Source organism: Panthera onca, chromosome C2, assembly GCF_046562875.1.
Source record: "Panthera onca isolate mPanOnc1 chromosome C2, mPanOnc1 haplotype 2, whole genome shotgun sequence".
Taxonomy (NCBI): domain Eukaryota; kingdom Metazoa; phylum Chordata; class Mammalia; order Carnivora; family Felidae; genus Panthera; species Panthera onca.
In genome coordinates this window covers 65,950,211-65,976,082 of record NC_138347.1, presented here as the reverse complement: position 1 = coordinate 65,976,082, position 25,872 = coordinate 65,950,211, and the positions used below count along the sequence as shown (strand labels likewise).

General features: G+C 39.7%; 1 protein-coding gene across 3 annotated transcripts in view; it reads left to right on the top strand.

Moving 5' to 3' along the window:
- Positions 1-21,816: 21,816 nt before the first annotated feature.
- The window catches only part of GSK3B (glycogen synthase kinase 3 beta), a 197,383-nt gene continuing 193,327 nt past the window's right edge, over positions 21,817-25,872 (top strand). For 2 of the 3 annotated variants that reach the window (XM_060639879.3, XM_060639881.3), the window contains exon 1: positions 21,817-22,984. In XM_060639879.3, coding sequence (XP_060495862.1) covers positions 22,897-22,984 — 88 coding nt within the window. In that variant the 5' untranslated portion in view covers positions 21,817-22,896. The remainder of the gene's footprint in view (positions 22,985-25,872) is intronic. The other variant, XM_060639880.3, reaches the window with a different exon arrangement.

Below are 25,872 nucleotides of genomic sequence, written 5' to 3'. Positions count from 1 at the left end.
AATTCAGGCTCTGTTTTTTGAAATTTTTAATAATCTGAATAAGTACTACCTACCGTCTATGTATATGTACAAATGAGCATATTTATTTTTTTTAAGTTCCATGTGATGATTTAAATACTAAAGAAAATTTATAAAAAACCACCCTCAATTTATAAGGAGCAATTTATATTCAAATACTTAATACACAAATTATAGGTATTCTTATCTACTCATCAAAGCAGATGTGGAAAGTTGATCAGTCTCACTTTAAATTGCATTATGTATTTGAACTTTTGCAAAACTTCCTTTCATTTTCTTTAACAATATTTCTTATAATCAAGCCTTTTCCTTCACTTTTTTTGTCTTCCTGCCATTTGTGACAATCAGTAAGGTTTTAAATCACAAACCACCTCCCATTTTCTACTGCATAAACCTTCTAAAGAAGGTGTGGTTTCCTAGCTTCTAGTTGGGCAGGCTGTAACAGGGTCATTGTACTGAGGTTCCCCAATACAGTTACCCTTGGAATGACCTTGTTAGTTTCAATTCAGAGGAAAAACTTGGCAAACAATAATAACCCAATGGGCCATTCCCCAGGGAAACCCTGACATACCTAAAAATGATATTAACCATTTAGTCTATTTACATAGAAGACAATTGTCACAAATTTCCCTTCCAAAGCCAGTAGAACAAAAATTTACAGATTAACTCCAAACTTTAATGAATTCCTTATTAAGAGGATAGCAAATTCTACATAAAGGTCATTTGCTACAAACACAGTCTGTTGCAAGAGCATTGAGTTTTTAATTCTCATTATTGTTTCATGCATCATTTATCCCATACCACATTGTTCCCCAGGTGCCAGTCCTACTCATCCTGTCCCAGTGCTTAGGACCAAAGGACCAAGTTGTGTGGAGGAATGGAAAGCATGTTATCTTGGCCACAGTGGAAGGCCACTGTGTGTGGCCTTGAAATATCACCCACCCTTTCAGGCCCTTAGGTTCCCGAAGTATGAAATGGAAGGATTAGATGAGCATCATCTTTTTGATGACTGTCAGTTCCAACAGTATTTGCTTCTGCAATGTGAAGCAGGAAGAGGTGAGATTTAAGAGGTGGTGGCGACTGGTGGGTAAGTGGCTGGGGTAGGCAGTTGAATGAGGACTTTGAATGCAAGACAGAAGAGCTTGAATTTTCTACAACAGACAGGAGGATCAAGTTAGGTTCCTGAGCAGCTGGGTGAAGTGCTGAAAGTGGTGTGGGAGTTAGGTCAGTCTGACTTGTGTGTAGGATGCAGTGGAGTGGATCTGGTGATGTCATGCATACACAATGATAGCAAAGTCAAGACAAATATCTCATTATTTTTGCCTCCCGGAAGGGAAAAGAGCCCACTCTAGTCTTAATGAAAAGAGATAATTAAATAAAAAATAGTCAACCTGGGGAAAAATGCAGGGCTTACCTTCTTGCTATCTCCCAGTAATCATCTTCACCCATGCTCCTACATGAGTGCAGGCCTTCAAAATATCCAAACCGTTTTCACAGGTGCTGTCTCATTTCATCCCCTCAAAACCCGAGTATTTTCTAAAAACAAAAACAATCCAAAGTCAAGGCCAAGAAGTAACTAACCACAGACTCTGTTAGGCATCTTGGCTGCATTAGAATTTCATTATGGGGGCACCTGGGTGGCTCAGTCAGTTGAGCATCCGACTTTGGCTCAGGTCATGATCTCATAGCTTGTGAGTTCGAGCACCATGTCGGGCTCTGTGCTGACAGCTCAGAGCCTGGAGCCTGCTTCGGATTCTGTGTCTCCCTCTCTCTCTGCCCCATCCCCACTCATGCCCTGTCTCTCTCTGTCTTAAAAAAAATAAAATTAAAAAAAATTTTTTAATTAAAAAAAAAAAGAATTTCATTATGGAAAGGTTCTCTCAGCTGATGGCTACTCAGAACAGTTATTCATGGAGTGGTCCATGAGTACTGAAGTGTGGAAGTCCACCTCCTGGGGTCAGCAGGATGGTAGATGGGATCCCTGACTTCCTAGACATCTTCCTGAGTGTATATTGATTAAGTTATGTCCTCCAACCTCTTGTGAGATGAGAGCCCCTTCCACAGCCAAGTGCTTGTCAGGACTATTACCTTCTCATTCAAAGATGGAGTGAACATCTATCACATGGGAGCAATCCATAGGCAAGGAAATGGGTTTTAAATGACTTGACAATTCCCATTGATAAGTGTGACTACTTAATGTGCTATGTAGGTTGAGAAGGACCTTGAGACTAAATTATCTATTTTATCCATGTTAGCCAGGGTACAGAAATGGAATAAATCATGCCACAGGTACTCACTCATTTTTCGGTGAAGCCTATCCTTAGGCTTTACCACTTGGGGTTTAAAACCCCCACCCAAGGATTCACCTTTACCAAGGTGGTTTCTAATTTGCCAGGTCATTAAGTTAGTGCAATGCCCAGTTACTACTATTTTGCCTTCAGAACAGCCTTCAGCATGTTCCCCATTCACTGTCTAGAAGGCCATCTCTACTACCCTCTACCCTCTGGGTTATGTGAGGCTCCTTGGTGCCTCAAATATCACAATGGAGTGATATTTCTGGCAAATCATCATTTGGCTGTCAGTAGAGTATGCATCCTCTTCCTAAAGCAAGGTAATCCTAATTTTGGCAGAGAACAAGTTGTTTCTTTAGGGAGCATGATGAGGCCTCTTTCATAAGTTGTCATTTGGATGCCAATAGGTTATAGTTTCAAAAATAAAGTTCAAGGCAAGGGACCAGTCTTCTAAATGGCTACCTGGCAAGAGCACTTAAGTTTGTCCCCAGATTCACTGGGTTCTGGGTCATTTTCCAAAAGAAAAAAAAAATCCATTTGATTGCTTGATGAGGCTTCAGCCAGTCTCTAAAATTTGCAAGTTTTGGGGTGCCTGGGTGGCTCAGTCAGTTGAGCGTCTGAGTTCGGCTCAGGTCATGATCTCATGGTTCATGAGTTCAGGTCCCGCGTCAGGCTCTGTGCTGGCAGCTCAGCGCCTGGAGCCTGCTTCTGATTCTGTGTCTCCCTCCCCTCAGCTTCTCCCTTGCTCACACTCTGTCTTCTCTCAAAAATAAATAAAGTTTAAAAAAAATTAAAAAAAAATAAATAAAATTTGCAAGTTTTGACTCATTCACTTTGGAGATAAATTTCAGTATATCTTTGCCCAAATCCTATAGATTGCCACTGTCCCTGCAAAGGTACAAAATCTCAATATGAATGATCTCAGTTTAATTTGTTTTTTCTTTATGAGGGAAATTCCAAACTGCCACTCCATTTCCCACTGTATTAGCAAGTAATGTGAATCTAACCTTAGATAGAGGAATACTTACTTCTGTGCCAATTCTTGGCTTCTTGAGTGAGCATCATACTTCAGGTTGCTTCAATAATGTCATGAGTTGTGTCTAAGGTAAACATTAGTTATCCCCATATCTTCTTACTGTACTCTTACCTCTAACCTCTGATTTCCTTAGCTTAATTATTTTTTTTTATCTATTCAAAATTCCTTTGCAACCTTACCTCACCTTCATAATTCTGACTCTACATATAGAGGACTTCTTAATGATAAATATATCATTTTGCAGTCTTTTTTAAAAATTTTTTTAACGTTTATTTGTTTTTGAGAGACAGAGAGACAGTGTGAGCAGGGGAGGGGCAGAAAGAGAGGCAGACACAGAGTCTGAAGCAGGCTCCAGGCTCTGAGCTGTCTGCACAGAGCCCGATGCAGGACTCAAACTCATGAACCACGAGATCATGACCTGGGCTGACATCAGCTGCTTAACTGACTAAGCCACCCAGGCACCCTGCAGTCTTTTTTTTTAAATACACACATGCATACACATATTTCCTCATTTTCTTGGTATATGTCACATGCTACCTTGGACCAATAATAATCTCTTATAGTCATCCATTCAACCATTCATTAAATAAATATTTGTTGAGGACCTTCGATATACCGAATCTATATCTTATCCCTTCTAGCCAAATTAAAAATTATTAAGGGTACTGATCATGTCTTGTATTCTTTTTTTGATTCACTTCCATTAAGAATAATACTTTGGGGGCGCCTGGGTGGCTCAGTCGGTTGAGCGTCCAACTTTGGCTCAGGTCGTGATCTCGCGGTCTGTGGGTTGGAGCCCCGCGTCGGGCTCTGTGCTGACAGCTCAGAGCCTGGAGCCTGCTTCGGATTCTGTGTCTCCCTCTCTCTCTGACCCTCCCCCGTTCATGCTCTGTCTCTCTCTGTCTCAAAAGTAAATAAATGTTAAAAAAAAAAATTAAAAAAAAAAAAAAGAAAAGAAAAGAAGAATAATACTTTGTAAGGGTGCCTGAGTGGCTCAGTTGATTAAGTGTCCGACTTCAGCTCAGGTCAGGATCTCGCAGTCAGTAAGTTCGAGCCCCGCATTGGGCTCTGTGCTGACAGCTCAGAGCCTGGAGCCTGCTTCAGATTCTGTATCTCCCTCTCTCTCTGCCCCTCCCCAACTCATGCTCTCTCTTTATCTCTCAAAAATAAATAAATGTTAAAAAAAAAAAAGAATAATACTTTGTATATAATAGATACTCAGTGTTCACTAATTAACAATTTTTTTTTTTTAACATTTATTTATTTTTGAGACAGAGAGAGACAGAGCATGAACGGGGGAGGGTCAGAGAGAGGGAGACACAGAATCTGAAACAGGCTCCAGGCTCTGAGCTGTCGGCACAGAGCCCGAATCGGGGCTCTAACTCACGGAGTGCGAGATCATGACCTGAGCCGAAGTCCGCCGCTTAACCGACTGAGCCACCCAGGTGCCCCTCAGTGTTCACTAATTAAATTCCAATTGTAACCATACTTCAAATCTGGTGGGACCCTATGTATACATCTTTCCTTTTAAAAAATCTCCAATTCATCTATCAGATACCATAAACACTGTCTTGTACTTCAAGTGTATTGGTTTCCAGGGCATCTATTTATTTTTATGTAATTATTAAACACTGGTCACTACAAAACATAAAGGAATAGGCCATTGAGAAAAAAGAAGGCCCATGAAATTCTTTTTTAAAGGAGGTCACCTTATAAACTGCCTGCAGTTCATGAGTTCTCTAGCCTGCTCAGAGCATAACTTCATGTCTTTAGAAAAATATTTTTCTGGGGCACCTGGGTGGCTCAGTTGGTTGAGCGCCGATTTCAACTCAGGTCATGATCTCATGGTGTGTGGGTTCGAGCCCCGCGTCGGTGTCTGTGCTGACAGCTCAGAGCCTGGAGCCTGCTTCGGATTGTGTCTCCCTCCCTCTCTGCCCCTCTCCTGCTTGTGCTCTGTCTCTCTCTTTCTCAAAAATAAAATAAACATAAAAAATAAAAAAAAAGAAAAATATTATTCTGAGAACATAGTGGGTGTCATAGATCTATGGCTGCTCAGTGAACAATTATTGATCAATGTGTTAAAAGTTGAGCCCAAAAAGCTAGTTACAGTTCTCTTTGCCACTATTTTTTTAATCTGTAAAATGGGAATAATATTAGCTGTCTTATCTACCTTATAGGTTTCATTACACACCCAATACTATAATGTTCATTATAAATTATTAAGCACTATGCATAAAAGGTGAAATCCTGGAGTTGCCTCTTTGGCAAGGTTTAGGTGCTAAGAATAGCATTTTAGGTGCGAATCACAAATATCTAAAATTACCCTGTAAAAGACCTTAAATATCAATAAATTCAGTCCAGCTATTTTTCTTCCAGTATTGGAACATATCACTATTTCTTTGGTTGAACATCAGATGAAGAATTGTATTTAATTTCCATTTATGGAAATGTTATACAAAAAATACGTCCTGTTATTATTATTATTATCTTTTTTTTGAGAGAGAGAGAGAGGCCATGCAAGTGGGGGAGACGGGAAGAGGGTGAGAGAAAGAAGGAGAGAGAGAGAATCTTAAGCAAGCTCCAGGCTCCATGCTCAGCACAGAGCCCCACATGGGGCTCGATCCCATGACTCTGGGATCATGACTTGAGCTGAAATCAAGAGTCAGACACTCAACCAACTGAGCCACCCAGGTGCCCCAATATGCCCTGTATTTTTAAAAACTATCAGTACTTTCAGTTCCCTATATTCACACAAATAATAAGCATGTGGGAAGTGGGAATGAGTGAAAGAATTGAGTGAAAGAATAGCAGATTCACTTCTCACATCTCATATTCCTTATGAACTAAAACGTATGATTATGAATGTATTACTAATGGTGTTATAAGCCTTATTTCATTGGCTCCTGCCTTTGCTTGCTGGTGCAGGACCTCCAGCTCCTTGCAAAATACTCTGCTCATAATTTTTGAGAGCCCTGAGACAGTGTTTTATGTGGTTTCAAGAACAAGACTTATCTGTGACCACACGGATGTCTGTTGCTAAAGTTTCTGTTGTCATTGAACACTTGTGATATTAATCATTGAACCAGCCCCATTAGACCAGGTCACCACCACCTTCTGCTGGACGTTTTCGTGATCTCCATTGTAGCCTTCAAGAAATTAAAATACTTTTGTGTTTTCTGGAGACTCCAATACTGCAAAATTATGTTGTATTTCCTCCAAGAAGTGGGAAAAAAAGCCCTAATTATTCATTTATGGATTATAAGTGATGTAATAAAGATTTTAATGCACTGCTATTTCTGCTTATGGTGTTTTCCAAGAGGAGTCAATGAAGCTGCATTAGAGAATGAATCTTCCAGATAGGAAAGCATATACCCTCAATCCAAGAATGATATCTAAGATATAGCATGACATCCAAGATATAGCATGACATGGGCATTGACCAATTGGGACACTGGCCTAGTGCATTGTAGCAGTGCAAATGGACTGAAAAATAGCCTGGATAAACCCCCTTGTCGATGGTGTCCACACTTCTTGACAGTCTTTCTGCCAAAACCCATATGTAAATCATTTCTTGGTTGCCTAAACCCACCAATTTTCTGGATATGCCAAGACATGTTTGAACCCCAGTGGTGGACAGAACTTTGTCCTAACAGAGAAGTTATATTTGAATGCATTTAATTTAATAAAATTGATACTCAAATTATATGTAGCAACAATAATGGAAACATTTTAAATGTAAGAAAAAACATTCAGAAAACCAACAAATGAATGAATCAAGCAACTTTTTATTCTTGGACATTTTCTCTGGGTCCTTGCCCATATGCAAATATTTTATTTTTTATTTCTCTAATGTTTATTTATTTTTGAGAGGGAGAGAGAGACAGAGCATGAGCCAAGGAGGGGCACAGAAGGAGGGAGACACAGAATCTGAAGTAGGCTCCAGGGTCTGAGCTTTCAACACAGACCCTGAACCGGGGCTCGAACTCATTAGCCACGAAGATCATGACCTGAGCCAAAGTCTGATGCTTAACTGACTGAGCCACCCAGGCGCACCCGTATGCAAATATTTTATAAAACTGTAATTTTAATCATTACAATTATGTTTCACTTTTCAAGTGCAATCATATTGCTCATTTTGCCAACTCTTTTTGAGTTACTACTATGTGTACAACATCAACTGAGATCAAGAGAGATGCTTTATATTTCCATGTAATTTCATTTAAGTTGGAGAGAAAGTTAGATATAAAGGCAAACTACATGTATGTCCTCTTTGGGCCACTCAATGGCTTTTTTATCACTCAATGGCTTCTCTTATGCTTAGAAGTACTTCACTTTAACTCCTCTCATGCCAGATTAAAAGCTTAACCTCCACAGAATAGTTTACTTACTGAGAGTTCCAGCTGACTTGGCTCTGTAAGGGATTTAGTTTTAATTCTAAAAGGGCTCATACCCTGTTGACATTGAAAATATTTAAAAAATGCAGATGAACAGACCATAGCCAGGTTTTGAAACATATACAGCAGTTTTCTCAATTTGCTGTGAGCAAATGTATTTCCCACCACCTCTGGCATAGTTGTGGGCACACAGAGAATGTACAATAGGCACTTCCTAGTGGTGTCAGGATATTCAGTAGTGGGTCTTTTCCTCTTTTCCAGTGCAGACTAGCAAAACTTATAAAATGTATAGAATCACAGCCAAAGAGTTTAATGATAAAAATTAGGATAATTGGATCACTTTTGATAAGAAGACTAAGTGGGAAAACTGTATTCAAATTCTCAGGTAATGGTTGGAGAAAGTAGAGTGCTGACAGGGTCGGGTGGGGGGAGTGGCGGGTGTGTGTTCAGCTGTCTCACGCTGGTAGATTCCTCAAAAAGAAAAAAAAAAAAACCCAAACCTGCATTTCTTACTGACCACATAATATGGACAGAATATAATTTACCTAACCACACCTCTATTACTGATCCTGTTTTCTTTTATTTTCTCTAGGTCTGTATCTTACATGCTAATCATACGTAGATTCAAACTACCTCCAGCTCTCTAAATACCTCTTTACATACATGTCTGGCATTACATAACCTCTTCTCTTTGTCTGGAATGTTCTTTCTTTTACCCATCTGGAAAACTGAACTTTGTTTAAAGTAGTGGTCTACAAACTGGCTGAATTAGTACTTTCCTGAGACTCCTGAATGCTCCTAAAACAGTAGTAAGAGTTATTTAGGGAAATATTAGTAGTTATTTTTCCTAAGTTATTACTTTCATCTTCAAGCACTGGACACTGCTAATGCATACACAATGTAAATTGTAAAAATAAGGAATAACAGACGTGCTGAAATATTAATGGGTTTACAAAACTGAATTATAAACCCTCTCCCACAAAAACCCTTTCTGGTCTGATATCTGGCATTTTCTACTACTGTCTGATTGGGAAGTTACATAGGAACACACATTCCTTGGGGCTTTGTGTGTTCTCTCCCATTCCCTTGTAGAATTACATCCTACAGGTATAGGAATGAAATTGAGCAATGATGCATCTTAGTGGCCACAATCCAGTGATTGGCCCTCTCTGCATTCTGGAATTTCTTCTTGATAATCCATGGGACTTCAATATTTCTTTTTCAAGTTTTTGCTCCGAGTCAAAGGTATTCAATAGCCAAGAAACAGAATGCCAGTTTTCTCATCGCTTCCACATTTACCATCAACATTATATAAAGACCTAAATATTTTTGTTCTATTCTGAAATAGTCCTATTCCATGTAAAGAAGAAAAATTTGACCATTTCTGATTTGGTGCCAGCTAATGAGTTCCCAAACTTTTGTTCTGACTGAGAACTTCTCAGGCCTGTATCTATTACATTATAATGCACATAAAACAAGGCTGAACTACCTAGAATTTGTTGTAGAGAAGTATGCTTAAGTCAAAGTATTCAATCAACACAAAGTACTTACAGTTGTCTAAAAAAGTTCTTCTGAAAAAATGTGAATAGAAATGGAAAAATATTGAAATAGCCCCAAATAATCTAATTAGTAATAATATATTAACAACACAATATGCCCTCTTAGGAGCAGAAATGTGACAAGCATAAAAAACTAAAAGGATTCATCAAAGGTTTGTTCTCCTTTTATCTTACATCGTACAGTCCTTTGGATAGTAAAATTAGAGTGTTTATATATGACCTATCAAAGGCTTGATATGAAACTTTTAATATAACCAGAGTCTACTTCACAGTGGCAATATTTCAAACACTATCCTTTTTGGGTAGTCACCTATTACTTTCCCATTTGGGCCCACGTCATTGATTGGAACAAGCATGACCAAGTATGATATGTCTTGTTATCCTGGGCACATATTCAGCAACCACACAAGTGTTACCTCAGAGGCTTTCCTGCAGTGACAACATTTTATATCTGCTAAAATGCCTCCCATAATTCTCCAATGTCTACAAGACAAAGCCCAGATTTCTTGGTGTAACATTCAAATCTGGCCCCAAACTACCTTTTAAACCTTATCTTCCATTAGTCTCTTCTATCAGCTTTCTGTTCTAACCAGACTGGTTTTTCTAAAGTCAGATAAATAGACTCACATTGCCCTCAGTTGCTCTGACAGCTCCACCCACCTCAGAATTTACTAAGAAGGGGGTTTGTCTGATGGGTTGGAAATGAAGTAGTGGAAAATAATTTACTTCCTCTCTCCTTTCTTCATCTCCAAATCCTAGTACTTATCCTTTAAGATCCACTTTAGACTGAAGTGTTTTCCACTCACTTATTATAAATAGGACAGCATGAAAATTCATTTGAGCAAATTGTGTTCTGGCTTGTAAGTTTTTTATGGGTTCAAATTGTGATTTTAAATAATTATTTAACTTACCATGTGTTTGTTTCCCTATAAGATAAGCTCCCCAAGGGCACAGAGCCACTCATGTGGCTAATATACCTCTTTATATCAGGTATCTAACAAATGTCTTGCATATAGTATGTACTCAGTAGATACTGGCTAGACTTATTAATTTAAGTCACATTACAAAGGATTATCAATGGAAATGTTAGTGGTGGATAGTGTTGCTGAGGAATTCCATGTAATCAGAGGCTTTAAAAAAAAATTTTTTTTAAATGTTTTTTATTTATTTTGAGAGTGAGACAGAGTGTGAGGGGGAGAGGGGCAGAGAGAGGGGGACACAGAATCCGAAGCAGGCTCCAGGCACTGAGCTGTCAGCACAGAGCCTGAGGTGGGCCTTGAACTCACCCGTTGTGAGATCATGACCTGAGCTGAAGCTCAGAAGGAAGCTCAACCAACTGAGCCACCCAGGCGCAACCCACTCCTTTTTTTTTTGAGAAAGAGAGAGAGAGAGAGAGAGGGCACGAGTTGGGGAGAGGAGCAGAGGGAGAGAAAGAATCTCAAGCAGACTCTGTGCTCAGCACAGAACCCCAATCAGTGCTTGAGCCCATGACCCTGGGATCATGGCCTGAACCAAAATCAAGAGTCGGAGGCTCAGTGCACTGAGCCACCCAGGCACCCTAGAGAGGCTTTCTGAGGAATATGTGAATCACAGTGAAGAAATTAGTCTGGAGGCAAATTTCCTTTAATATCAGATTTATTGTATAAATATTAAATGAAAACATTTAAAGTTAATATTTTCATCTATAATTAAATATGCTGATATGTTAACAGAATCATTGTAATTTCTGTCTTCCTTTTCAGGCTTGATCTGAATGTATATATATTTTGCAGAATTGGAAATATGGTAACATATAATGTGAAGTCCTATATTTTTCAATTAGTATTGTTTCTGAGTTGCTTTTAGTCTTTACATTTTTACTGGCTGCATAATATGGACATAATATAGTTTACCTAACTACACTTCTATTATCTGATTATTGTTTTCCCATATTTTCTCTAAGTCTGTATCTTGTAATATTCTTAAAAAATTTTATTAATTTTTTAAGTTTACTTATTTATTTTGAGAGAGAAAGAGACGTAGGAGGGGCTGAGAAAGAGGCAGAGAGAAAAAATCCCAAGCAGGCTCTGCACTGTCAACGCAGAGCCCAATGTGGGGCTCAAACTCATGAACGGTAAGATCATGACCTGAGCCAAAACAGATTGCTTAACCAACTGGACCACCCAGGTGCTCGAATTTTTTTTTTTTTTTTTTTAAGTTGGCTTCACACCCAGTGCAGAGCCCAATGCAGGGCTTGAACTCACTACCCTAAGATCAAGACCTGAGCTGAAATCAAGATGCAGATGTTTAACTGACTGAGCTATCCAGGCACCCCTTATATGCTAATCCTATATGCATAATTTCAAACTACCTCCAGCTCTCTGAATACCTCATTACATACATTTCTGGCATTGAATAACCTCTTCTCTTTGCCTGGAATGTTCTTCCCTTTACCCATCTGGAAACCTGACCTTTGTTTAAAATAGTGGTCTAGAAACTTTTATGATCCTATATCCTACTAGTAAAAAAAAAGTTAATATCAGCTCCAATATAATCTGCATATTTACAAAACATATATTCTTGACCTAATGTGATATGCACATATAAGGCACATACAAGAATAAAAAAGGATAAGGTATAAGAAACAATATTTAAAAATATAATTTTTTAAATATTTATTTTTGAGAGATAGAGACAGAGCATGAATGGGAGAGGGGTAGAAAGAGAGGGAAACACAGAATCTGAAGCAGGCTCCAGGCTCTGAGCTGTCAGCACAGAGCCTGACATGGGGCTCGAACTCGTGAACCACGAGATCATGACCTCAGCTGAAGTCTGAAGCTTAATCGACTGAGCCACCCAGGTGCCCCTCAATCATATTTAAACTTAGGGTAAGCGTTGACTTTACCAATAGTGGATGGTAACTTGGTATTTGCAAAATTTTTCTCAAGAATTTCAAAATTTCAGGCCAATTTCTTGTCAAATTTGATTAGCTCATTATTTTCACCTAACAATGTGAATGAGGAAGCGTTTCTACCAAGAGTAGGAAAATGTTAACTTTGCTATTTTGTTCATTCACTTACTCTTGCACTGTTAGTAAAATCTGTCATCTATATCTGTAGGAATCACTTCAACCTGTGAGGGTCAATATAGTTAAAAGTCAAATATGACTGAAAAGTCACTTAATCTCTTGTTCCTCAGTTTTCTCATCAGTAAATAGAGAAAAATTTCAACTACTATATAAAGGCTTATGTGCTCCAAACACCTACCATGGTGTCTCAGATGATTTAAATTTATTGTTGATCAAAGGGTACAATTTTCATTAAAGGGGATTCTTTGAGTGGAAAGGAGAGACCAAAAAGTGACAAAGAAAAGAGTGGATCAGAAAATAACCAGAAACCATGACAAAATAAGTAATAAAATGGCAATAAATACATATCTGTCAATAATTACTTTGACTGTAAAGGGACTAAACATGCCAGTCAAAAGACGTAGGGTGTTAGAATGGATAAAAACAAACAAACAAACAAACAAAAAAGACCCATCTATGTGCTGCCTACAAGAGACTTACTTTTACAGCTAAGGATACCTATGGATGGAAAGTAAAGGAATGGAGAAACATTTATCATGCAAATGGATGTCAAAAGAAACCTGGAGTAGCAATATTTATATTGGACAAACTAGACTTTAAAACAAAGACTCTAACAAAAGATAAAGAGGGCACTATATAATCATAAAGGGGAACAATTCAATTGTAAATATTTATGCACCCAACATGAAAGCACCCAAATATAAAAACAATCAATAACAAACCTAAAGGAATGAATTGATAATACTAGAGGACTTTAACACCCCACTTACATCAATGGATAGGTCATGTAAACAGAAAAAAACAAGGAAAAAATGGCTTTGAATGACACACTGGACCAGATGGACTTCACAGATATATTCAGAACATTCCATCCCTAAAACAGCAGAATACACATTCTTTTCAAGTGCACATTGAACATTCTCCAGAATGGATCACATATTAGGTCACAAAACAGGCCTCAACAACAACAATAAAAAATACTGAAATCATACCATGCAACTTTTCTGACCACAATGCTATGAAACTAGAAGTCAACCACAAGAAAAAAATCTGGAAAGACCACAAATACATGGAGGTTAAAGAACATGCTACTAAACAATTAATGAGTCAACCAGGAAATCAAAGAAGAAATTTTAAAAAGTACATGGAAAGAAATGAAAATGAAGACACAACAGTTCAAAACCTTTGGGATGCAGCAAAAGTGGTCTTAAGAGGGAAATATATAGCAATATAGGTCTACCTCAAGAAGCGAGAAAAATCTCAAATAGACAACCTAACCTTACATCTAAAGAAGTTAGGGAGAAAAAATGAAGTCTAAAGTTATCAGAAGGAAGGAAATAATAAAGATTAGGGCAGAAATAAATGATATAGAAACTAAAAAATCAATAGATCAAAGAAACCAGGAGCTGGTTCTTTGACAAAAAATAATCAAATTGATAAACCTCTAGCCAGACTTGTCAAAAAGAAAAGAGAAAGGAGCCAAATAAATAAAATCACAAATGAGAAGGAGGAATAACAACCAACACCACAGAAATGCAAACAATTATAAGAGACTATTGTGAAAAACTATATGCCAACAAATTGGGCAACCTGGAAGAAATGCATAAATTTCTAGAGATATATAAACTACCAAAACTGAAACAGGAGGAAATAAAAAGCTTGAACAGACCAATAACCAGCAGAGAAATTGAATCAGTAATCAAAACAGGACCAGGTGGCTTCAGAGGTGAATTCTACCAAACATTTAAAGAAGAGTTAATACTAATTCTTCTCAAACTTTTGCAAAAAATAGAAAAGGAAGGAAAAGTTCCAAATTCATTCTATGAGGCCAGCATTACCCTGATACCAAAACCAGATAAAGACTCCAATAAAAACCAAGAACTACAGGCCAATATCCCTGATGAACATGGATGTAAAAATTCTCAGTAAAATACTAGCAAACCAAATCCAACAATACATTAAAAAAAAAATCACTCACCATGATCAAATGGGATTTATTCCTGTGTTGCAAGTGTAGTTCAATACTCACAAATCAATCAATATGATACATCACATTAGTAAAACAAAGGATAAGAACCGTATCATTTCAATAGATGAAGAAAAAGCATTTGACAAAGTACAACCTCCATTCATGATAAAAACTCTCAATAACGTAGGTTGAAAGGGAACATACCTCAACACAATAAAGACCATATATGAAAAACCCAGTTAATGTCCTAAATGGGGAAAAACTGAGCTTTTCCTCTATAGTCAGGAACAGGGCAGGATGTCCACTCTTTCCACTTTTATTTAACATAGTACTGGAAGTCCTAGCGTTAGCAATCAGACAACAAAAAGAAATAAAAGGCATTCAAATTGGCAAGGAAGAAATCAAACTTTCGGTATTTGTAGATGACATGATACTATCTATAGAAAACCTGAGTTTCCACTAAAAAACTGCTAGAATTGATAAATTCAGTAAAGTTACAGGGTATAAAATCAATGTACAGAAATTCATTGTATTTCTGTATACCAATAATGAAATAGCAGAAAGAGAAATTTAGGAATCAATCCTTTACAACTGCACCAAAAACAGTAAGATACCTATGTATAAACCTAACCGAAGAGGTGAAAGACCTGTACTCTGAAAACTATAAATCACTGAAGAAAAAAATTGAAGATGACACAAAGAAATGGAAAAACATTCCCCACTCATAGATTGAAAGAACAAATATTCTTGAAATGTCTATACTACCCTAAGCAATTTACACATTTAATGCAATCTCTATCAAAATACTACCAGCATTTTTCACAGAGCTAGAATAAACAATCCGAATATATATGGAACCACAGAAGACCTCGAACAGCCAAAGCAATCTTGAAAAAGAAAAGCAAGCTGGGGGCATCACAATTCCGGACTTCAATTCATAATTCCTAACTTTAAGTCTGTCTCTTGATTTCTCAGGTCATCATCTCATGGTTCCATGAGATCAAGCTTCACATTGGCCTCTGTTGCTGATAGTGCAGAGCCTATTTGGGATTCTCTTGCCCTCTGTCTCTGCCCCTCCCCCTTTCATTCTCTCTCTCTCTTTCAAAATAAATAAATAAACATTTAAAAAAAAGCTGTAGTGATCAAAACATTATGGTACTGGCACAAAAATAGACCCATAGGTCAGAGGAACAGAACAGAAAACCCAGAAATGAACCTACAACTATATGGTCAATTAATCTTTGACAAATCAAGAAAAAATATCCAATGGGAAAAAGATAGTCTTTTCAACAAATGGTGTTGGGAAAACTGGACAGCAACATGTTGTCTTATACATACATAAATTCAAAATGGATTAAAGGCCTAAATGTGAGACCTGAAACCATAAAAATCCTAGAAGAGAACATAGGCAGTAACCTCTTTGACACTGGCTGTAGCATCTTCTTTCTAGCTATGTCTCCTGAGGCAAAGGGAAACAAAAGCAAAAATGAACTATTGGGACTTCATCAAAATAAAAAGCTTTTGCACAGCAAACGAAACAATCAACAAAACTAAAAGGCAACCTACAGAATGGGAGAAGATATTTGCAAATGACATATCTGATTAAGGATTAGTATCCAAAATCTATCAAGAACTTATCAAATTCAATACACAAAAAATGAATAATACAATTTAAAAATGGGCAGAAGACATAAATAGACACTTTTCCAAAGAAGACATACAGATAGCCAACAGACACATGAAAAGATGCTCAACATCACTCATCATCAGGGAAGGGTAAATCAAAACTGTAATATCACTTCACACCTCTTAGAATAGCTAAAATCAACAACACAGGAAACAAGTGCTGGCAAAGATGTGGAGATAGGGGAACACTCTTGCATTGTTGGTGGGAATGCAAACTGGTGCAGCCATTCTGGAAAACAGTATGGAGTTTCCTCAAAAAGTTAAAAATAGAACTACCCTACAATCCAATCCAGTAATTGCTCTACTAGGTATTTACCCAAAGAATGCAAAAATACTAATTCAAAGGGATACATGCACCCTGATGATATAGCAACATTATCTTTAATAGCCAAATTACAAAAACAGCCCAAATGTCCATTGACTGATGAATGGATAAAGATGTATATATACAATGGAATATTATTCAGCCATAAAAAAGAATGAAATCTTGCCAATTACAGTGATATGGATGGAGCTACAGAGTATTATGCTAAGCAAAATAAGTCAGAGAAAGATAAATATTGTATGATTTTGCTTATATGTGGAATCAAGAAAGAAAGCAAATGAGCAAAGGGGAAAAAGAGAGAGAAAGAGATAAACCAAGAAACAGACTCTTACTACAGAGAATGAAGTGATGATTACCAGAGGGGAGGTTGGTGGGGGGATGGGTTAAATAGATGATGGGGATTAAGGTGTGCACTTGTGATTAGCGCTGGGGTATTGTATGGAAGTGTTGAATCACTATATTGTACACCTGAAACTAATATTATAAACTGTATGTTAAATAACTGGTATAAAATAAAAACTTTAAAAAAAGGGTATAATTTTCAAAATGGCTCAATACTGCTGCCAAATTAAATTCCTCTGATGATTCCTATTTAGTCAATAGTCCACTTCATCTCCCTTAGACATAAAATTGACCCATTTACATGGTAGTGTCAGTAATGACCAATCTCTTTTTGGTGTCAAAGCCTACTACCGAGGGAGGAGCACATTTCTTCTGTTGCTTCAGATTCTCTAAAGATGCTCTATTTTTCTAGGTCTCTTTTCTACTCAGCCCTGAAATTGTCTGTCTCCTTGAATCCCTCTAAAAGTGCCTGTCTAGCAACCGCTACTTACCTTTTCCTGTTAGATTACTTTCCTGTGGAACATTATCAAAAGTTATTGACTAAGGTACCTCTGTACTTTTCAATGTGTTAATTCCCAAATTGAGCTATTTTATTTTTTTATTATTTTATTTTATTATTTTATTTTATTTTATTATTTTATTTTATTTTATTTATTTTATTTTATTTTTTGGTTTTTCTGCATTCCTACCTTTGTTTTTTCTTCTTAAGTGTTTTGTTCCACATGTAAAAGTGGAAAATGAAGATAATACTGGAAAGCATGGAAACAATAAAGGTCATCCAAAATGCCATCAGAATTAATATTTCTGAACATCACACACACACATATAATTTTATAAATTATGTTATTTTTTGATGGAAGGCAGGGTGAGCTAGTAGAAAGAGACTAAGGTGTAGATCCCATCCCAGCTTTGCCATTTACTGATCATGTGACCTTGAGTGATGTCCTTATTTTTTCCTTCACCTATTAAAAGAAGGGCTAATACCTATCTCTTGGGGTTTTTTGGTAAAGTTAAATAGTCACTCAATAAATGTAAATATATTTTTCCCTTTCTTTTAATCGTTGACCTTGATATTGGAGGGCTTTCCTAGAGTTCATTAACCAACTCTTGTTCATCTCATAGTATTTGACTGCAAGTATCCGGAGCACAGAGACCATCTCTTATTAAAATTTGAAGACCAGCACCCGACATTTAAGTTGGCTATATTCTGGCTAAATAAATTAGGTTCTATGATGAAGAGTTTGCCTGTGGGCTTCTATTTGGAATGGTTGACTCTGGGTTCATTTAAACTGCATCTCATATTCTATTTGCTACCTTCATTCTTAAACCTGCCTATATTTTCTTCTAGTTTCAATTAAAAATGCAGCTAAGTGATTTTAAGCAAGTCATTTACTCTATAGTTTCCTCGTTTGTAAAAACAGTAATTTCATAATAGTACTTCCTAAACTTTATAAACATGATAGTACTTCCTAACTGCAAACTGCTATACAAATATTTGTTACTACTATAGAAGCTAGTTCATTGTGCATTTTATTTTAAAATTTATTTTTTATTTATTTTGAGAGAGAGAGATCAGGGGAAGGGCAGAGAGAGAGGAAGAGAGAGAATCTCAAGCAGGCTCCACACTGTCAGTGCAGACTTACAGCATAGTGTTATAAGTTTGAGATAGTATGTGTGAAGCACTTTATAACACTGTCTGGGACATTGTAAACACTCAGTAAATATCAACTATTAAAATTATGATAGCCTCCCCCCCGCCCCCCACAATGGCTCAGTCAGTTAATTGTCTGACTCTGGATTTTGGCTCAAGTCATGATCTCAGTTTGTGAGTCTGAGCCCTGAATCAGGCTCCACACTGGCAGTGTGGAGCCTGCTTGTGATTCTCTCTATCCCTCCCCTGCTTGCTCTTTCCCTCTCTCAAAATAAATAAACTTAAAGAAATTACTATAAACTGATAAGTGGTTGACAACAGGTGAGAAGGTAAGCAAGAGTTTGAAAGTTCAGAGAATCACTGAATGTTAATTTCAGTACTGTGTTTTCTCATAAACTTCTCCCTTCTTACGCCCTAATTCTAGACTGAAATACTTTTTTTTTTTTTCCTATAAAATTTCCCTCTGTTGGTCAGATTTTTTTTTTGAGAGAGAGACTCCCAAGCAGCTGATGGCAGACAGCCCAACTTGGGGCTCGATTTCACTAACTGAGACCATGACCTGAGCCAAGATCAACAGTCAGACATTTAACCGAGCTACCCAGGCACCCTGGTCAGACTTTTTTTTTAACAGCATCAGTTCAAAATATTTGGAGGCAGTAAGTTTGACTATTTTTGTGCTTTGTTGTATATGCAAGAATAGCCATGTTTCCAATTTGTATAACCTGAACTTTTGTCATCCAGTTTCCTGCTGGTATAATTGGAAGCAGGGATAGGGAGTAAAGAGGAAGGCAGGATTTAAAGCTTTGCTTCACAGCATTTTAGATACTAGAGGCAAAGGTCTTTTCTCTCTCTCTTTAATAAATGTTCATTTTTGAGAGAGAGAGAGAAAGAGAGAGAGAGAGAGAGAGAGAGAGAGAGAGAGAGGAGACAGAGTCAGAGAGAGAAAATCCCAGGTAGGCTCTGCACTGTCAGCAGAGTCCAGTGCAGGGCTGGAACTCAAGACCTGAGCTGAAGTCCTATGCTTAACTGACTGAGCCACCCCGGCTCAAGCAACAGTCTTTCATAATGGCATGGAGAGACAACATTCACCTGACAAAGTTGCCATATACTGAGTTTGCTTTTAACATTCTTTATCCCCTTCCGTGACATCCAGAGACCTCATGATTTCTCTAATTGCAAAAACTAAGAGTCTCTATGGGCTATAAAACCTATGTTCAGGTTCGATATTACAAATTTACTGCACGTTGGCCATGTCTACTTCTGAATGTTTTAAGTTTGGCCTGCAGATTTCTGAATATTGGTTGTCAACATTTAAAAACCCAGAGATTTCAAGGGGTGCCTGGGTGGCTCAGTCGGTTAAACATACGATTTTAGTTCAGGTCATGATCTCATGGTTTGTGAGTTCGAGCCCCGCATCGGGTGCTATGTTGACAGCTCAGAGCCTGGAACCTGCTTCGGATTCTGTGTCTCCCTCCCTCTCTGCCCCTCTCCCGCTGCCTCTCATAAATAAATAAATGTTAAAAAAAAAAAAAAAACAGATTTCACACAAAAACCCAGTTTTAGGGTTTCTCTTGGGAAAAAACCATCTATCTCAGAACACTGGACCCACACGCCTGTAGGCAACAATCTGCTAGAGCTGAACAGCTGCTCCTTTCAGTTACACCACGGACAATAATTTGCCACATTTCTTATTATTCTCCGTTGTCTTATATATACAAGGCCAATTTCATTCATTTGCTTTACTTTTCTGGCCTTTGTAGACATGTGAGTCTGCAATCCCTATCTAGACCTTTCCTGTCTCCCATCAAAGCTTACTTTGTTCCAAGTCCCTCACAAGTATTTCAAAGTAATAGCTAGGTAAGCTGATCAACTGTATTTTTACATGTGCTTTCTGGAGATAGTATCTTCACAAAAAGGATGACTGTGCAGATGGAAATTACAGGCACCACGGGATTAGTCAGGATGGCAGCTGTTCATTCTACTTTTTCTGCTATCCTGGCGTAACTATACCTCAGTCTTAAAGCAAACCAAAGGAATTGGTTCTCTGTAGAACAATGAATACCGGCCTATGTGTGAAACCTACTTAACTAGTACTTTTATAGATCACCCTGGTTCCAAACGACCAAAAGCTATGGGCTGTTCTGACTCCCCGTTTCCTCGGAGGCTTCAGGATATCCGGCCTGACGGCATTTCCCCATACCTGCTTTCGGGGCTCGCTTTGCGCTGGGCAGGCGCGCCCAAGAAGCGCGCGCATCCAGCATGAGCTCATTTCTCAGGGGCGTTTCCAGGAGGCCCGGCCTGGCTGCGCACACCAGGCGCGGTCGGCCTCTCTATCAATGGCCCCTGCAGCTGAGCAGGGCGCGAGCGCCCAGAAGCGCTGCCTCTCTGAAAGCTTTGTTACTATTTTAGCGACTGAGAGTTCGCACCCGGCCGGGTAGGCGTCCTAGTTCCGTCTGGCCCTTTCGGGGAAGACGCCGACTCTCGGCACGCGCTATCCCGGGCGGAGGGGAGGCTCGGGCGCGCAGATTTAGCCGCGCCGGGCAGAGCACCTCTTCGTGGGTGGGGAGAGCCCCTAAATTCCCTGTTCGCTTGAGCGCTCCGAGCCCAGCGCCGCTGACCGCAGCAGTTTCGGACCGGCTGCGCAGTGCCCGCGCTCCTGATCTGCGGTTTCCACAACGGCTGAGAGCAGCCGCAGGCAAGCCCGTCACAAGGTCCGCCACGACCCTAGTCGAGCTTCCCTCCGCTCCTGGGACCGCCGCCGGAGGCGGAAGGCCAATCACACTGCATCTAGGTCTTGCGATTGGACGGCAGTGAGTGCCGATTGGCTGCCGCTACGGGTTTCGGCCTCCCTCCTTTTCCCTTTTGCCCCCACTCCAGCTACAAGGGTTCAGGCCAATGACAAGGCGCTTTATAGATGCCCTCCCTTTTCTTTCTTCTTCTCTCCACCCTGGAGAGGGAGGAGACATTCTGACTGGCCAGACTGTCCTCGGAAGCCCCCCTCGCTTCGCCAATCACCGAGGGAGGTACACTCCCAGCGGAGTTTTCGGCCAATTACAAAGCGGCCACGGCGCCCGACCGTGCTGTTTCACCAGTGACTCTGGGTTTCACCGTCCTTAACTCTTCAAGCTTTTTCGTGAGGGCCGGCGATTTTGATTGGCCACTGGTGCCATTGTCGAATTTCTATTCTAGCCAGCCACTGAACGAGGAGAACCCACCTTTTCGTTCGGCTATTTTCGGCATTTTCCGCTTTTTGGGCGTGGATTTCCAGCGACATTTCCTAATTGGTTTCTCAGGTCGATCGGCTTTTTCCGGGAGGAGCCACAAACAATCGACGTCCGTGATTGGCTCCGCTCGGGCTTCGGCACCGTAGCCTAAGTGGGCGGGAGCGGGGCTCGACCGGCGATTCCCAGACGCCTGTTAACGCGGGTGGCGGGGCGCTGGGCGGTGTAAGGCTGGGTGGGGGAGGAAGGAGGCGGGGGACGAGTAGGAGGGGGGAGGGGGAGTGGGGAAGAGCTAGGCGGCTGCGCAGACGGCGCTCCTCACACCGAACAGCCCCCGACCCGGGCGAATGCAGGCTTGTGCTGCTGTTGCTGTTGCCGCTGCCGCCGCCGCCGCCCGGGCCGAGTGACAAAGGAAGGAAGGAAGCGAGGAGGAGCCGGCCCCGCAGCCGCTGACAGGGCTCCGGGCTGGGGGCAAAGCGCGGACACTTCCTGAGCCGGCACCGAGCAGAGGCGAGGGGCGGGAGGGCGGCCGCACTGGTGCCGCGGACGGGGGAGGGGGCCCCGAGGGACGGAAGCGGTTGCCGGGTTCCCATGTCCCCGGCGTATGGGGAGCAGTCGAGGATCCGCTGCCTGGGGTCTGAAGGGAGCTGCCTCCGCCACCGCCGCCGCCATGGCCGCTGGATCCAGCCGCCGCCTGCAGCTGCTCCTGGCGCAATGAGAAGAGGAGCCGCCGCCACCGCCCGCCTCTGACTGACTCGAGACTCCGCCGCCCTCCAGTTCGCCGTGCCCCCGCCGTCAGCCCGCCGGATCCCGCCGCTGCCGGAGCCGCAGCGTTTCCCGTCGCATCTCCGAGCCGCCCCCCTCCCTCTCCCTCCTTCCCATCCCCCCCTTCTTTTCAAGCGTGAGACTCGTGATCCTTCCGCCGCTTCCCTTCTTCATTGACTCGGAAAAAAAATCCCCGAGGAAATTATAATATTCAAAGTACTTATTTTCAATCAAGTATTTGCCCCCGTTTCACGTGATATATATTTTTTAAGATTCTCCCCTCCCTTTTTCCCCTCCAAGGAAAGGGAGGGGAAAGAACTGTATTTTTTTCCCAGTCCCAAATCATCTATATGTTAAATATCCATACTGATTTGTCTTGAAGGAGAAACATCGCTTGTTTTTTTATAGCTGTACAAAAGGAGTGAAAAGCCAAGAGGAAGAAGTCTATTTTTTTTTCCTTCTTGTGGAAGAACTTAATGCTGCATTTATCATTAACCTAACACCCCAACATAAAACAAAAGGAAGAAAAGGAGGAAGGAAGGAAAAGAGGGTGATTCGGGAAGAGAGTGATCATGTCAGGGCGGCCCAGAACCACCTCCTTTGCGGAGAGCTGCAAGCCAGTGCAGCAGCCTTCAGCTTTTGGCAGCATGAAAGTTAGCAGTGAGTATTGATTTTATTTTACACCCCTACTTCACCTCATCCTTAGGATAAGAAACCTTTAATAACCAGGATCTTAAAATATCAGACCTCCTGATATAATAATCAGAGGTAATGGAAAAGGGCAAAAACCTGTCTTCAGTCAAGGATAAGGCTGCTCCCTCTTTTCTCCTCCCTTACCCCCTCCCCTGGTCTCATTAACCTTGAATTGAGAGAATATGCTTTTTATTTGGATGATTTAGTTTGAAACATGTTTTCTTTTCTTATACTTTTTGTGCTGCCGGTAGTCCGCTTTATCAAGTGCTTGAGTATTTCCATGTTAAAGTAGTGATGAGTGTTTACTTGCTCATCTTTTTGAATAAAGAGAAGGACAAGACTTGATTCCATTCATTTTGTACATTTGTGGAGTATATGTCTTTTGGAAAGAGGCATGTATCTTAGTTAGTTCAGGTCTTAGGTGTTACCATAGTTTTGTATACTTCCTAGAAACACTAAATGTCACAGTCTCCTAACAATTGTTTCTTGCCTGTGTGACTACAAAGTGTTTGTTCTTAATCCAGAGATGAACTTAATTCAGTTACCATTCAGGTTTGTAGGCGAGCATGGAGTTCTCCCTTTAGAAAAGGTCCGTAGGAGCTGGTAGAGACTTAGTAGCAGTAGTATCTCTTCTGGCATTGTTTTAAATTGAATACGTGATTTAATGTTTTTTTAACCTTCTCGTTTTGACATTACCAATTTACCACTATGTAATTTACATTTAATCCAAAGGTAACTTGGAAGTAGGTCCAGGTTTTGATTGAGGTTTATATTGTCATGTTGCCAAATACTACGTTGAATGTTAATTGTCACTGACTCATCAAGTTCAGTTTTGGGGTGTCATTGCATTCAGCCCTTGTTAAATGAGCTAGAAGTCAGGGGTCCCTTCCTAGGACGATTTAAAATACTCTTGCATTGGTTTCCTGTCACATTTAGATAAAACTATGGGTTTAGTTATGAGAATATGGATTTAGACCTTTCTGTCATGGGTTTTGCTGAAGGCTGTGGTCCTGGATATAATAGAGATATTTGAGCTTGTGTTCAGGGTTGTTTCCGGACTGTACTTTTGTCCTAGATTTGTGCTAAAAAGTCTATGTTCTTGAGGTGTTTGGTATAGTTTTGAGCTTGTGTTCAGGGTTGTTTCCGGACTGTACTTTTGTCCTAGATTTGTGCTAAAAAGTCTATGTTCTTGAGGTGTTTGGTATAGTAAGTTCCAGTGTTCCAGGATGTGGAACCATATTTAGTGATAGCTTATTTAAACCATACTTCCAGAATTTGACAAAAATATCTACATTGTTTCCTTATTCCTCAAGAGGGGGACAAGATGAGGGCAGAGAAAACCCATTTTGTTGCCTAGAAGGAGAGAACTGAAGAACTGAGATTTTTAAAAAATCTGTAAATGCTCCTATGTGAAATTTATTATATCCTTAAGGAACATAAAATTATCACTTTTAATTGAACTCAGGGTTTAAATTCATGTTGGCTTTTGGACTTGCCTGAACCAGGGTAGTCTAAGGTAGTAGCTGAATGGCAGATTATTTTTAAAAGTTATTTATTTATTATTTATTTACTTTTGTGACTAGTGCAGAATGCAGGGTATGTGAGGAGGGGAGCTGATGATGCATTTTTCAGGGAAGAATCAAGCTTTCTAAGCACTTCATGGGGTCATTTGAAAGGAATATTTTAAAATTCTGGGGTAATTTTCAGCTATGATGAGGCAGATCTTATAATAGCTACTTAAGAGCCTCTTGTGATACTGGAGTGTTTGTATGTTTTTCATCTTGGTAGTGTAGTTTAAAATCCACTAAAAATCAGTTTAGGTAATTATTTTATTAGATCAATTTCAGAGCTCAAAATAGAATAGCTTATAATGTTAAATTTTTGGACTTTTCATTTTGTTTTCGGGATTTTCTTCGAAAATGACTCCTTAATTCTTGGTAGCGTGGATGTTGATGGAGGATGGAGTAACTCTTGTAAAGTGTGTAGGTTAAAGTGTTTAATTTTCTATTACCATATAGTTTAACTTAACATTTAAAAAATTGGAGTTCAGTGTGTTTTTGACCACTTGACTTTAAGGACAGTTTAGAAGAAAGGGGAATCATTAAACATTTGTTACAGTGCTACTGTTCTAAGGAACCGCTGTTCAAAAGAGAGATACATAAAGAAATTGAAGTCCTTGGATTCAAAAGCTTATCGTTTAGTTGTAGAGGCAGTTGATGGGAAAAAGTAGGAAAACAATAGCATGGTGACTGCAAGATTATGAATACAAATAGAATGCTTTGTTCAGAGGGATGAAGACTACAGGGGTTAAGGCATCTTGGTTGGAGAGGAAAGACTTCTTGCAGAGATGGGTTTTTAAGACAGGTGTTAAAGGAGGCAGCCACTTGAATTTATAGAGAAGCATAAGGGATTCTAGGTGGAAGGAATGGGCAGAGGCGCAGAGATGGTATTTTTTTGTATGGCAGGTAGATAATTTTTGTACTTAAAAAGCAAGTTGGTAAATCTGAATTAAAGGGTCTTAAATGGGAAAATAAGAACAGATAGAATTTGGGAAATGTGTTTTTGATAGCTGATGGAGGGCAGAGGGGGCCTGTAAGAGTTTGGTTGAGATTCAAGAGAGTTTAGGGTTGTTAGAGTTAGGTTGTTGAACGAGATATTTGAACATGATTTGGGCAGCTGAATTAATGACTTACAGTAGACATTGGAGCCCTTTTAGGGAGATAGTAGGGGATGTTGTGAATCATGAGAAAATATAAAATAAAATGTGAAAATGGTATGAAAATAACACGTTTGAGAGATGGTGTGAATGAGGAACTGGCAGGACTTTGGATTGGATCGAAGGGGAATATTTGGGA